This window comes from Sander vitreus, chromosome 1, assembly GCF_031162955.1.
Source record: "Sander vitreus isolate 19-12246 chromosome 1, sanVit1, whole genome shotgun sequence".
Lineage (NCBI taxonomy): Eukaryota > Metazoa > Chordata > Actinopteri > Perciformes > Percidae > Sander > Sander vitreus.
In genome coordinates, this window is record NC_135855.1 from 24,365,200 (window position 1) to 24,379,984 (window position 14,785).

General features: G+C 39.0%; 1 protein-coding gene across 4 annotated transcripts in view; it reads left to right on the forward strand.

The window, feature by feature from the left end:
* nedd4a (NEDD4 E3 ubiquitin protein ligase a) overlaps window positions 1-13,758 on the forward strand; it is a 38,436-nt gene extending 24,678 nt beyond the window's left edge. For 2 of the 4 annotated variants that reach the window (XM_078249338.1, XM_078249320.1), the window contains 21 exons: window positions 445-608; window positions 1,854-1,971; window positions 2,310-2,474; window positions 3,424-3,507; window positions 5,533-5,652; window positions 5,785-6,081; window positions 6,269-6,346; window positions 6,554-6,608; window positions 6,702-6,760; window positions 6,933-6,998; window positions 7,206-7,435; window positions 9,014-9,135; window positions 9,245-9,315; window positions 9,408-9,503; window positions 9,607-9,680; window positions 9,768-9,828; window positions 9,924-9,983; window positions 10,063-10,170; window positions 10,295-10,391; window positions 10,641-10,713; window positions 11,483-13,758. In XM_078249338.1, coding sequence (XP_078105464.1) covers window positions 445-608; window positions 1,854-1,971; window positions 2,310-2,474; window positions 3,424-3,507; window positions 5,533-5,652; window positions 5,785-6,081; window positions 6,269-6,346; window positions 6,554-6,608; window positions 6,702-6,760; window positions 6,933-6,998; window positions 7,206-7,435; window positions 9,014-9,135; window positions 9,245-9,315; window positions 9,408-9,503; window positions 9,607-9,680; window positions 9,768-9,828; window positions 9,924-9,983; window positions 10,063-10,170; window positions 10,295-10,391; window positions 10,641-10,713; window positions 11,483-11,585 — 2,301 coding nt within the window. In that variant the 3' untranslated portion in view covers window positions 11,586-13,758. The remainder of the gene's footprint in view (window positions 1-444; window positions 609-1,853; window positions 1,972-2,309; window positions 2,475-3,423; window positions 3,508-5,532; window positions 5,653-5,784; window positions 6,082-6,268; window positions 6,347-6,553; window positions 6,609-6,701; window positions 6,761-6,932; window positions 6,999-7,205; window positions 7,436-9,013; window positions 9,136-9,244; window positions 9,316-9,407; window positions 9,504-9,606; window positions 9,681-9,767; window positions 9,829-9,923; window positions 9,984-10,062; window positions 10,171-10,294; window positions 10,392-10,640; window positions 10,714-11,482) is intronic. The other 2 variants (XM_078249347.1, XM_078249329.1) reach the window with 1 other exon arrangement.
* Window positions 13,759-14,785: the final 1,027 nt, after the last annotated feature.

Consider the following 14,785-nt stretch of genomic DNA (forward strand, 5'->3'; position numbering starts at 1 on the left):
TTTCCCCCGAGAATGTCACCACAGACACCCAGTTATAATACTGCAAATGCAAAGGCTTTCATCAGTGGGCCATAGGCTCAATCACCATTGTGTTAAGTTAACCCATCCGATAATAGATAACTTTGGCATTGTCACTTTGGTTTTTATGGTTTTCACCATAGAGTTTTGAACAATGAAATGTCATAGCCGTAAATTGTGCTCTTTATAGTGTCTAATGTAAGTCTTGTCTTAAAACACATAGTCCATGAGTCCATTTTATATTTGTCCCACTGTGTGTCCATGGCCTTTGTAAAATATGCTGATGCTGAGTCAGAACTCCAGTCTGTGAATTGACTTCTAGTTGCCAAGTTCTTTTTTTGTCGGTGCAGTTAAACAGCTGGCATTAGGATATTGTCTCCATCCTGCTTGTCCCGTTTTTTAAAACTTTTTGTTTATGTCATGCAGCCTGGTTGGGAGTTTCTGGAGGCTCAGGACATGTCAGGTCCCAGACAAAACCAGCTGCTGCCTGCTCTGCCCCCTGGCTGGGAGGAGCGGCAGGACAACCTGGGAAGAACCTACTTTGTCAATCATGAGAGCAGAACCACACAGTGGACACGACCCACAATTCAGTAAGACGGCCTTCATTTTCTTGTCACTTTTCTTGTTGGTGCAGTACTGTGCAGCCATTCCTTGTGGGCTGATAAACACTTTACTATCTAGGCTACATATTAAAGCTACATTGTGTAAGAATTTCTCCCATTTAGCAGTGAAATTGTATATGACAACCAAGTGAATATTACTTTTTAACCCCTCCCATTCCGAGCGCGTTATAACTCCTACGGTGGTCGTATTATTCCAAGGAGTACGACTTTGTCCGTGAGTGTTCCTTCCAGTGTGATAATAGTTTTACGTTATTTTGGTAACATTTCATTGCTAACATCAGCTATCAGGTTCCCAAACATAAGCAAGCTAATGTTAGTATCAGTGCTATCGTTATTCTGTATATTGTACGAGATTAATAGTGTAAGGCAATGTTTACAGCGTAGGACAGAAGCAATGGAGGTTTATGTTTTTAATATATTTCTCTAAGCAGTATGAACAATTTCAATGAAACCAAAATTATCTCTTAGTATCTCCATCGTTTACACGCAGCTGTTCTAGCTGTAGCTAGTCTGTGTTACAACTGCACATGACGTGAGTTGTCTGCCAGGGAAATCACGACATGTATGATTACGTTTATGTTACAAGGGAGACAATCCTTTGTCATCATTGACGCAAGGATAAGTATCCTTAGACGTCGTTCTAGCGTTATGCACAACCATGCTATAGTTAGCCAAGCAACTATAAAACTTCAAATTTACACAAATAGGCAGAATTACCTTTTGAGAAGAAAGCAGGCAACATCGGCGTCCCCTTTTAAAATCCTTGCTCCTTATCTTGTTGCTTTGCGTGTCGCATTGTCGTTTTAATTCTCTTTTTAACTTCCTTGGCGACTCCGTTACATGTCCTAGAGAATAGGCGGGATCCTCCATCTTCAACCGTCTTTCAAATCTGCTGGCAGTCGCTGAGTTCTCTTCTCCCCTCCCTGGCATTCATCACAGTGCCACTGAGTGTAAAAGCGCGAAATGCGGAGGTATGTCCCTCTTTGGCTAATGTATTTTAAAGATGGAGGCGCAACATGGCAGAATACCTGTATCTTACACCCCACTGAATGATTCTGAATGGCAGATTATACGCTTACAATAATACTTTGATTAGTTGGTGGAAGTAATTACAAATGAATGAGCACATATTTGTGTGAACAAAGGGGTGTGTGTGTGTGTGTGTGTGTGTGTGTGTGTGTGTGTGTGTGTGTGTGTGTGTGTGTTTTACAGGAACGTTGATGTGGAGATGCAAAGAAGACAGAACAATAACATAGATGCGGAGCATGCTGTTATTACACGTAGACAGATCTCAGACCATGATGAGAACACCACACGAGAGTCTCCTGAGGTAATTTTAACAATGTTTTTATAAATATGTTTTAGGTGAATGGGTGAGGAAAGGAAATTAAGGATGGGGGAAGTCTGTTCAGATGCCATGTTGAAGCCAGGTGTTTCAATGGGGGATGTAGCAGTGTAGTTCTGGCCTGTCCTCTGAGGGCTTTGGCATAAACGCTTGAGGAAATCCACTTTTATTAGCTCTAAACAAACTAACTTTTAGGTTTACTATACAACAGAACACTGTATATTTAAACGGAGTCATTTGGCAGAGCTGCTGCTGTCAGATCTAACCTTGGAGCAGTCCCTCACTGTGTCTTCTTAATGAGGCTCTTCTGTCTCATCTTCTAGAGCTGGGAGATCATTACAGAGGATGAGTCCACCTTGTACCACAGCAATAACCAGCTCACATCAAGTCCACCCCACGGGCCTGCAGAGTCCCACCCGTCCCCCACCGAGCTGAGAAACACTCACATTTCTGGGGCCACAGCTGGCGAGCTGCGCACTTACCAGACGGTGAGTCATTTTCTGTGATTACTGTAAAGTCGGAAGAGGAGAGACTTACAATAAGATTAATATGAAACAAATGCTTTCAGTAAGAGAGGGAGAGAAGTAGTAAGTACGATGTGTGTATATGTGTGTGTATATATATGTGTTTTTTTTGTGTGTTTTTTTTATATATATTTTTATATATATATACGATGTGTGTATATATGTGTTTTTTTATATATTTTATATATATATATATATATATATATATAGCTAATACAGGCCCGATGTCCAGCATGTATTTGAGCTATACCGGAGAATTGTCTTGAAGCCCGGCCCGAGGGGCCTAAATAAGTTGTGTCCCGTCGGGCTCGGGCTCAAATGCAGGGCTCTACGATCAATAGAGGCCGGGGTCTACCATACCAGACAGTGCAGGTTGTGTACAGATGCCCCTGAGACAGTCCAGCAAATAACAGTGGGGTGTAAGATGCAGGTAGGTACGACAAGGAATACAAGGAACAAGGAACGCCATGACCAAGTGACTGGCATAGTGTATAGGAACATCTGTGCTGAGTATGGGCTGGAAGTCCCAAAGTCAAAGTGGTAGGCACCTCCAAAGGTGGCAAAGAATGACAGAGCTAAGATCCTGTGGGACTTCCACATCCAGACTGATAAAATGGTGGTGGTCGAAAAACGGCAAAATAAGGCAGTTGTGATAGAGTTAGCAATCCCAGGCAACAGTGGTTCCAGTGGTAATCGGAGCACTCTGGGCTGTACCACCCAAACTGGGACAAGTCCAGGAAAGTCCAGGAACAACATCTGCGATGTCTGTCCAGAAGACCACAGTCCTAGGTTAAGCTATTGCGCAGAACCGTCAGGCTCCCAGGACCCCAGCTTGGAGGAAGGATAAAGACTGCCCAGTATTTATTTATTTATTTATTGTTGTTGTCTTTGACATCCTTCCTCTGTCCTGCAGGATCATGCTAATAATTCAAGCCATTCCAGTCTCAGAGGAAGTGCCCAGACTTCAACAGGAGAGGAACATCCTGTTAATCCTGTAGTGAGTATTTCACTCCTTGTTGAAATCACTCCTTCCTACTTTCTGCCAAACCTGTCTTGCATCAGAATGTTGCTATGTCAGCGTTCAAGATACAGTGGGGAAAAAAAGTATTTAGTCAGCCACCAATTGTGCAAGTTCTCCCACTTAAAAAGATGAGAGAGGCCTGTAATTTTCATCATAGGTACACTTCAACTATGAGAGACAAAATGAGAAAGAAAAATCCAGAAAATCACATTGTAGGATTTTTAATGAATTTATTTGCAAATTATTGTGGAAAAGTATTTGGTCAATAACAAAAGTTCATCTCAATACTTTGTTATATACCCTTTGTTGGCAATGACAGAGGTCAAATGTTTTCAGTAAGTCTTCACAAGGTTTTCACACACTGTTGCTGGTATTTTGGCCCATTCCGCCATGCAGATCTCCTCTAGAGCAGTGTTGTTTTGGGGCTGTCGCTGGGCAACACGGACTTTCAACTCCCTCCAAAGATTTTCTATGGGGTTGAGATCTGGAGACTGGCTAGGCCTCTCCAGGACCTTGAAATGCTTCTTACGAAGCCACTCCTTCGTTGCCCGGGCGGTGTGTTTGGGATTATTGTCATGCTGAAGGACCCAGCCACGTTTCATCTTCAATGCCCTTGCTGATGGAAGGTGGTTTTCACTCAAAATCTCACGATACATGGCCCCATTCATTCTTTCCTTTACACGGATCAGTCGTCCTGGTCCCTTTGCAGAAAAACAGCCCCAAAGCATGATGTTTCCACCCCCATGCTTCACAGTAGGTATGGTGTTCTTTGGATGCAACTCAGCATTCTTTCCCCTCCAAACACGATGAGTTCAGTTTTTACCAAAAAGTTCTATTTTGGTTTCATCTGACCATATGACATTCTCCCAATCCTCTTCTGGATCATCCAAATGGTCTCTCGCAAACTCCAGATGGGCCTGGACATGTACTGGCTTAAGCAGGGGGACACGTCTGACACTGCAGGATTTGAGTCCCTGGTGGCGTAGTGTGTTACTGATGGTTACTGATGGCCTTTGTTACTTTGGTCCCAGCTCTCTGCAGGTCATTCACTAGGTCCCCCCGTGTGGTTCTGGGATTTTTGCTCACTGTTCTTGTGATCATTTTGACCCCACGGGGTGAGATCTTGCGTGGAGCCCCGGATCGAGGGAGATTATTAGTGGTCTTGTATGTCTTCCATTTTCTTATAATTGTTCCCACAGTTGATTTCTTCACACCAAGCTGCTTACCTATTGTAGATTCAGTCTTCCCAGTCTGGTGCAGGTCTACAATTTTGTTTCTGGTGTCCTTTGACAGCTCTTTGGTCTTGGCCATAGTGGAGTTTGGAGTGTGACTGAGGTTGTGGACAGGTGTCTTTTATACTGATAACAAGTTGAAACAGGTGCCATTAATACAGGTAACGAGTGGAGGACAGAGGAGCCTCTTAAAGAAGAAGTTACAGGTCTGTGAGAGACAGAAATCTTGCTTGTTTGTAGGTGACCAAATACTTATTTTCCTGAGGAATTTGCAAATAAATTCATTAAAAATCCTACAATGTGATTTTCTGGATTTTTTTTTTTTTAATACCAGCAACAGTGTGTGAAAACCTTGTGAAGACTTACTGAAAACATTTGACCTCTGTCATTGCCAACAAAGGGTATATAACAAAGTATTGAGATGAACTTTTGTTATTGACCAAATACTTTTCCACAATAATTTGCAAATAAATTCATTAAAAATCCTACAATGTGATTTTCTGGATTTTTCTTTCTCATTTTGTCTCTCATAGTTGAAATGTACCTATGATGAAAATTACAGGCCTCTCTCATCTTTTTATGTGGGAGAACTTGCACAATTTGTGGCTGACTAAATACTTTTTTGCCCCACTGTAAATCTATCAGTTCCTGTGGTGTGAAATGAAATGGTTTTTAGCAAGGTTATATGTTTCATTGTTGGGTTTGGGTTACTTCATGAGTTTGAGGTTTTCAGTATTGATCACAGTATTCATTTTATGTAATTCAATAGCTGATTCCAACCTCAACTGGGCTGCCTCCAGGCTGGGAGGAGAAGCGAGACAGTAAAGGGAGACGCTACTTTGTCAACCACAACAGCCGAACCACTTCATGGACACGACCCCTCATTCAAGTACAAAGTGTTTTCTTTTATTTTTCTTTTATTCTTGATACTGAACAAGTGTAAACATATGTATGCTGATACTCCGTTTTAAGCCCAAGTTCTCCATACCTCTCCGTATTATATTTTTGTATAATATAACAGAAAACCTCAGAGGCACCGGTAGCAGCAGCATCAGCAGCAGTATCAGCGGCAGCGGCAGCAACACAGAGTGGTGCAGGTGTAGCCCAGAGCCTGACTCCACCCTTGCCATCCATGTCTCCAGAGGAATCTCCTCAGCACACTCCAAGCCCAGAGGCCACACATAAATCTGCCTTCCTGCCGGCTGGTTGGGAGGTTCGCAGTGCTCCCAATGGAAGACCCTTTTTCATCGACCACAACACTAAGACAACTACCTGGGTGAGAAAGCAGCAGGCTTCAGATGTGCTTTTACCGCCAATCGTAAGTGCTATTCCTTTAATGGCCACTAGGGGCCGGCTCCAAGAAAGCCAAAACAAAAGACATACAAAGTCAATTTATTTCCACAACCAGAAGGTTACCAATTGCTAAATTAACTATTTTTAAAAATGTGTTGGTTAAGTATTTCCTCTTTGAATGAAACACATCCTGTTTGTTTTTCTCTGAACAGGAAGATCCCAGGCTAAAGATCCCTGTGCACATGAGGAAGAGACCATCACTTGATCCATCTGATCTTGGTCCTCTGCCGGTAAATTCAGCAGTTAAAGTACTGCCTAATTTGATTTAATAGTCTAAAGCACTCCCCTGCATTGTTATGTGTTTTACCCCATTTTTATATATATACCTATATATATATACTATATATACTATATGTATATAGTATATATATATATATATATATATATGTATATATGTATATATATATATATATATATATAATTGTCTTTCTTTCTAGCCTGGCTGGGAGGAGAGGGTCCACACCGATGGCAGGATATTCTACATAGATCACAGTGCGTATGACATGTAATACTGAGAATACATCTTGGACTAAATGTATATGTTTCCATGTTAATGAATGGCCTCTGATGTATCATATTTCACAGACACCAGGAACACACAATGGGATGATCCCAGATTACAGAACTCAGCTATAACTGGACCAGTGAGTATAGATTATATTTGACTGATTATTCTTCAGTAACATGATATTACCACACAATAAAAATAGTTATGTATAGTTTACAGGTTTCCTGTAAATATATATCATTGACCACAGTGTAGGTCATAAGGTTAAGATGGATTTGTCACTGAACACTATCCTTTGTTGATTATAGGCAGTGCCTTATTCCAGAGATTATAAACAGAAGTATGACTACTTCCGGAAGAAAATGAAGAAACCGGTGAGTGTTCTCAGAGAAAAAGCAACTGTGACTGAAATTGTTAACAACTACCTCTACCTTGCAAATACTTGATTAAACTATTCTAATAAGGACTGGTGTCGCCTTTACCTCTGATATCAGTTCGTCACTTTCACATATGCTGTATTTTTTCAACCCATAGATGATCATAAACTTTCTTCTTTATGAACACAATACATTTATATGTAGGCTGACATCCCAAACCGTTTTGAGCTGAAACTGAGACGTAATGCGGTGCTGGAGGACTCGTACCGGCGCATCCTCTCCGTGAAGAGGGCAGACCTGCTGAAGGCAAGACTGTGGGTGGAATTTGAAGGAGAAAAAGGACTGGACTATGGTGGTGTGGCCAGGGAATGGTTCTTCCTCATGTCCAAGGAGATGTTCAACCCATACTATGGATTGTTTGAGTATTCTGCCACGTGAGTCCAAACACTGCCTCTTTTTTTAATCCTCCTAATGTTCTTATACATCATTATGGTGTATTTAGACGAGTACAGACAGCCAAACCAGTATTGTATTGCACGGTCCATACACATTTAGAGGAACATGCACTGGTTCTCTGACTTGTATGAAGGAGCAGTAAATGAAAGACATTCAGGACAGATATTCTGCCTCTAGGTCTGGAATGTCTTAGCCTGACAAGCCAGACCCACATCAAGATGTTGGGTCTGGGAACTCACCATTGACTGAGCTCAATCCGAGGGGTGGGATAAATGGTTGTCTTTCAAATTCCCTCTGCACGCAATAGGATAGCGCTACAACCAGGCAGAGCAACGAAGAAGGTAGCAAAGCTAGTTGATAGATAAGGGTGCTCCGGTCAGGATTTTTGGGTGCGTTCACCGATCACCGATTGCTGGAAGCCGTATCGGTCGATACCGATCACCGGGTCTATTTGAAGCCTTCTATTTATCATGTCATATATTTATCATATATTAATTTTAATATTCTTAACAACAATGTATAAGTATTAAAATTAACAGAACATAATGTATTGTGAATTGTCAACTGTTTACTTTTATTGACAGGAAACGTTCATCATTCCACTTCCTCTGTTAGAAACACACCTTAAACAGCTTAGAGCTTAACATATAAAGCCCTATTTCGGAATAAATTACAAAAAAAAATTGAGAAAATAGTAGAAAATTTTCTCAGGAGTAGTGCGTCATCTGATTGGCCTTTATGGAGACCACTGATCAAACTATTTCAAGCCTTTATCGGCCGATGACGATCGGTGACCGATCAATCGGAGCACCCTTATTGATAGATTAAACTTTTGCCGTATCCGGTCGGCAAAACTCCGAACACATCTTCCTTTTTTAAGAATGATTTCAGTGCCGTTCTTTGTTCTTTTCTCAAAGAAAAGCTTAACTCCAAGTCTTCCAGAAGACCGCTTTTCTCAGCAGCAGCAGCCATAAGCCCCCCTACCGACTCTATACACGATGTGATTGGCCTGACCAGAATTTGGTTTTTCCAGCTCGCAAGCCAACGGAGAGTTGCTAGTTGCAAAATAAATTTGCTGCCACTAGGGTGCGTCTACATTTCTAGGCTAGGAATGTCCATATCAATATGTGGAAATACTAACTCAGAGACATGCACATAATGTATCACTGCTCATATTGTGCAGTCACTGACTCTGTGTGTGAGATTTCTCTTGTTGGGAAGATACATTTATGTTTACACAATGTCAGGCCACATTAAGATTAAAAATGCTCATCTTCTTCACCATTGAAATCTACACAATGTGGTCTGGAAAACTGTAATTGTGAAATAAGTAAGTAAGTGCTATTTACATAACTTGTGATGAGCATCAATAAAAATACAAACTTCAAGTCAAAATTGCCCATACAATCACAGCATTGTATTTGTTATAATAGTGGCAATTAAAAAAATACACATAAAATAACTGTAATTATCTTTTGGCAGGAAGCAGGACAGCTGATTTAGGAAAATGTTTGTTCTTTGAAGTTCCTCTTCATGTTGTGTGATTTGTCTTCCAGGGACAACTACACACTGCAGATTAACCCCAACTCAGGTTTATGTAATGAGGACCACCTGTCCTACTTCAAGTTTATCGGCCGCGTGGCAGGCATGGCCGTGTATCACGGCAAACTGCTCGATGGTGAGTGCCACCTGATGGTGTAAATGTTGGTAGAGGGGAGATCATAGGGATTAGAGCAAACTGTGTGATTCTAATAGATCCGGACATTTTTTGTTTGTGTCCTTCAAAGCTTTCTTCATTCGGCCTTTCTACAAGATGATGCTGCAGAAGCCCATCACTCTCCAGGACATGGAGTCTGTTGTGAGTGCCACATTTTTTCACTGCAAATAATTGAGTGCACACCTCGAATCAGGTAATCTGGAAGACATTCATTTTGTCCGTTGTCTTTTCAGGACAGTGAATATTTCAACTCCTTGAAGTGGATTTTGGAGAACGACCCGAAAGACTTGGATTTAAGGTTCACCATCGACGAAGAGCTGTTTGGACAGGTGTGTTCAAACATGCCGCCTTTGCCTCTACAACTTTTATTTTGTGGTTAATAAGTGGTTTATCTGTGTAATTTATACGATATATCCCATTCTTCCTGTTCAGACTCACCAGCATGAACTGAAGCCGGGCGGCGCAGAGATTGTCATCACTAATGAAAACAAGAAGGAATACATCCAGTAAGCAAAAACAAAAAAAACATTTTTCATCATTTTAAAAGTGTAAAATGATGGTTTGATGCTAAACTGCTGTTTTGTGTTTGACAGTCTGGTGATGCAGTGGAGGTTTGTGAACAGGATACAGAAACAGATGACTGCCTTCAAAGAGGTAACATTTGACTTGATACATTGTTTGTAGCATACAATAGTAGAAAGTATTAAACGGTATGAAGTGAGAATAAAAGTCATCATTTTGTGTTTTAGGGATTCTTTGAGTTGATACCTCAAGATCTGATCAAGATCTTTGATGAGAATGAGCTCGAGGTAAGTTTTCCGATGTGCTGAAATTAACCAGATTCATTCCAGAAAGATGAATAACTGTGTGTCCACCTGTCCTCCACAGCTGCTCATGTGTGGTCTTGGAGATGTGGATGTGAATGACTGGAGAGAGAACACCAAGTACAAGAACAGCTATTGCTCCAACCACGCTGTTATCCAGTGGTTTTGGAAAGTAAGACAACTTTCCATGCCTGGAGCCATCGAGCTGAGCTGTGGACCTTTCAGAGTTTATATCTCCCTTCTAAGAAGAGCTTTGTATTAGTTAGTTATTTGTATATCTTTTTGTGTTGTTCTAGACGGTGCTGTTGATGGATGCAGAAAAGCGAATCAGACTCTTACAGTTTGTGACAGGAACATCAAGGGTCCCAATGAATGGCTTTGCTGAACTCTATGGTGAGATAACGCTTTTTATTACTGCCAACTACATTGTTGTTAGAAAGTGGTTTCTTGCTTAATGAATTAGACTAGATTATTCACTCTAGTATCCACTTATGGAATGAATGTCTTTGCCTCATCAAAACCTTTCCATCTATACTGTATACACTTGTCTCCAATTCACAGGTGGTTTGAACTTTTTTTTATTTTTATTAATACCAGTTAAAATCAAGTTGTATGTGTTTGTTTGATGGTTTTATTTTCCAGGGTCTAACGGACCACAGCTTTTCACTATTGAGCAGTGGGGAACACGTGATAAACTCCCCCGAGCCCACACATGGTAAGCACTACACTCAGATTGTTTCGTTCATATTTTCCAACATTTAAAAAAAAAAAAATTGTATGTGGCTCAGATGTTCAGAGCCCGAGAATGTCTCTAAAGATGACATTTGATGTATTGTGTGCACATGATCCATAATTGATAATTATCTGTGCATGTGAAATAAAAAAAGATACATTCGGGGCTTCAGGGGCTTCACAAGGATGTTCTGTCAGGCTCAGAGAAATAAAATAGCATTATTACTTTAGAGTTGTTCATCAGCCCTGATTAACACTTTGCTTTCTTAATCTTAGCTGACACTGAGGTTGTGTGTGGCTGTGATAATGAATGAATGAATGAGAGTGATAATAAAAAGGGCTGGTATAAAATAATATCTAATTAAGCATAGCGGGTTGAAGCCCTCTAGTGGCTGGATACAGTCATGGCTCTCACTCTGCTGTTTGAGAACAGAATACTGTCATTTGTCTCGGTGAGACACCTCAGTATTTAAGGGAGAATTTAAGGGAGAAACAGGGTTTTTGGAGCTTGACGCATACCAGGAACTGAAAAGTCTGCCTATTTCTGCACCACATTTGCCAATTCCTTTGTAAATCTATCTCTGGAAAGTCCCTCAATGTTATGGAGGTGTGATACTAAATTGCTTTAAGAATTGTGAATGACCAAATGGCAGCTAAAATTGATTCCTGCAAAGGTTTATTTTTATTGACTCCAGCTTGGATGTGATTTCTTCCTTAATTCCTTCATTGTCTTTACTTTCACCTCCATAAAGCTTCAATCGACTGGACCTGCCTCCTTATGAGTCTTTTGAAGAGCTGAGGGAGAAACTTCACATCGCCATTGAGAATGCACAAGGCTTCGACGGGGTGGATTAGAGCTTGTGCTGTAATTTTGCTTAACTGACATTACTGCACGATGTGGTGAAGACGTTGATGAGAGAAACGAGCTGTGCGTCAGATTCGGGTCTTAACCTGTCAGCTGTGTGACGGATGAAGGACCGTCGCACAACTTCACTTTGGTCCTCTGTTGAGGCACACGTGGAGAAAGGACATTAAATCTGGAGTGACAGAGGTATTTAATCGCTCTACGTGTTCTAAAGTTTACAAAGCAAACATGCAAAGCTGTATACTGCATAACGAAAACATCAAACCTTAAACAGTAGTTTCATTTGGGCTGAATTGCCTCAGAAAAACTTTATGCTCAGATTCTCACATCAGGTACTTGTGAGGTTTTATCTTCACGTTGTAGTTGGTGGGAAATCAGTTTAGTTGTGTTTAGTTAACTTAAGTTGTCCCTTCACCACGTTAGTACTGGAAAGAGTGGGCCGTGGCTCAGAATAGTCACTAAATTATGTTTAACGTAAGGATAACATCAACTCTTGACATTTGAATTTAAGAAAAAAACGGAACTCACAACCCATGTTTCCTATCATATATACTATTCAACGTTTAAAGTAAAGTTAACAAGTCTGAAATCCCTTTAAACATGACCGTGGCTCAACTGGAACAGTATTGCAAAGAAAACGTCATCCAAATGTTGAAGGCAGCAATGTGTCAGAAGTAAACCTGTATGATCACACAGCAATTCAACCTAAATAAAACAGATGTGAAGATATTTTTTCCTATCATTTAAATTCTATACATAATTATATTTTTTTTCATTCCATCACACTAGAATCACTCATTCAAATCCCAAATATATGCACCCCAAAAGCATTGGTAGCAGAAAATGTGCATGTTATATACGTAAGTAAGTTTGAGCGACTACACTGAAGGAAGGTGTATCATTGAATCATAGTAGTGATGTACCAATGCCAGGACCAGTAAAAGGCTAAACTAATTTTACAGTAGTTTGTATCAGACTACATGCAGTGTTAGATTGTGCTGAAATACTATGCATAATTGTACATATTGACATGAGATCATTGAATAACACCTGTTTCTTTTAGTTTTTCAGTTATTTCATAAATATACTGTACATATTACTTTGCTTTCTACAAAATGATGAAGCATTTATTGTTAAACCTGTTCACTCAAACTTGTGAAATTGGCAAATAACGGTTATTGGTGCACCTCTACATTAATACATCATTTTCTTTTATGATCAGTACACGCTCATACTCAAGGTTAACATTTACCATTTGTGTATCAGAGGAATAAACAAATGTACATACACATAATATCTCCTGGTATTAGTAGCTTACAGAAACATTATCCAACAGACTGACGTTATCACACACTTTGCATACAGTATGTCAGAAATTATGTTTTGTTGCCTTTTGTCAATGAGTGACATCATTTTTGTTTTCCTCTACTCATCACGGGTGTCCAATTGCAGCACGGTGCTGTGTTTTTAAGAGTACAACTTTTAAAAAGATTTTGTTGGTTGTCAAAATGTGTACAGATTTGTCAGTTTTCAAAATGAGTAACACTTGTTCATACCTTTGTAGGAAAGCAACTGTTTTTCAGCAGTAGTTTTTAACATTTTCTGAATGGTAAAACAAAACGTGTTTACACTACCTGCCATGTTTACAGGTCGTTGATAAAAGAAGATATGGTGGGATGGTTCTTGTCTCTGACAACACAATTTTATACTTTATGCTTTTATAAAGTGAAGCACTTTGTTAATATCGATGAGTCTTACTTCTGAACTGTCTGAATCTTTGCCAATCTGTCACCTGCAGACTGTTTAAACCGCTCTTTAAGAAAATGATCCTATGCTTCAAGTGCATATGTGTTTTTAAATGTTTACATGTGAACATTGCTGAAAATAAGCACATTCTCTTTCACTTATATTTAAAATGAAATACAGAGGCCTTCATTTGTAATATATTGTATAATTTGATTGTTTATTGATGTTTTAATCTCTAAATGGAAGTACTGTTTTTATATATATATATATATATGTGTATATATATATATGTATGTATATGTATATGTGTGTGTATGTATATGTGTGTGTATGTATGTATGTATATATATATATATATATGTGTATGTGTGTGTGTGTATATGTATATATATATATATATATATATATATATATATATATATATATATATGTGTGTGTGTGTGTATGATATATATATATATATATATATATATATATATATATATATATATATATATATATATATATATATATATACTGAAGAATAATGACTAGATCAACATTTAATTTCTGATATATCAAATTTACTTGTTATAGAATGTATTATAACACCTATAAGTGCATTACAACAACATACATGTACATACAACATATATACAACAGTTTAAAAGGTAGAATGAACTGTAGCTGTTAAATACCAATTTGATGACATATATCACACCAAATTGAATATAAATATTTGAAAAATAAAGAAATATAAAAACAATTATCCAGTGTCTTCATGTCTAACTTTCCCACTGATGTGTATTCTTATTGCAGTTTCTCTCCTTTGATTTGATGCACTTCAGGTATTCTATGGAGTGATCTCAACCTAAAATGCATTCACTAACTTTTAATGATTTCCGGTTCTTTTCACACAGTTCTCAGTAACACTTACTTTAATTATTTATAAAGTATATAAGTATTTATAAGCTGTATACAAACATTGCATACATTGTTAATAACACTATATTGTAGTTATAAGCGGTCATTTGTCAACCAGTAGAACTCCTCCTGTGGCACCCATAAGTGGAATCTACAATATAAATATAAATAATATAATCTAAATATGTCTCAATTTGAGAAGTTGTTAATTGTTGACTAATAATGTACATTAATAAACACTTAAAAATGTCCTTATCTGGGTACAACTACATTATAGTGTCTTAATATACTCTTTATAAATGCGTAAAAGGAGGGTTAAAGTTAAAGTGCTGCCCAGTTTTCTTACACAACTATCACATAGAAAACATGATTTGCAGAGCATTCAACACAAACACAAGACATTGAGAGCAGAATTCACCAGACAGTCATCTTTCTGTTGTGTTGGCTAACTCAAAGTGTGAGAATATGTAGAGGTACAAAACATGTGACTCTCTAATCAGTGTGAAGTCACATGTAAAATGACACACCAGGCTGTAAAGAG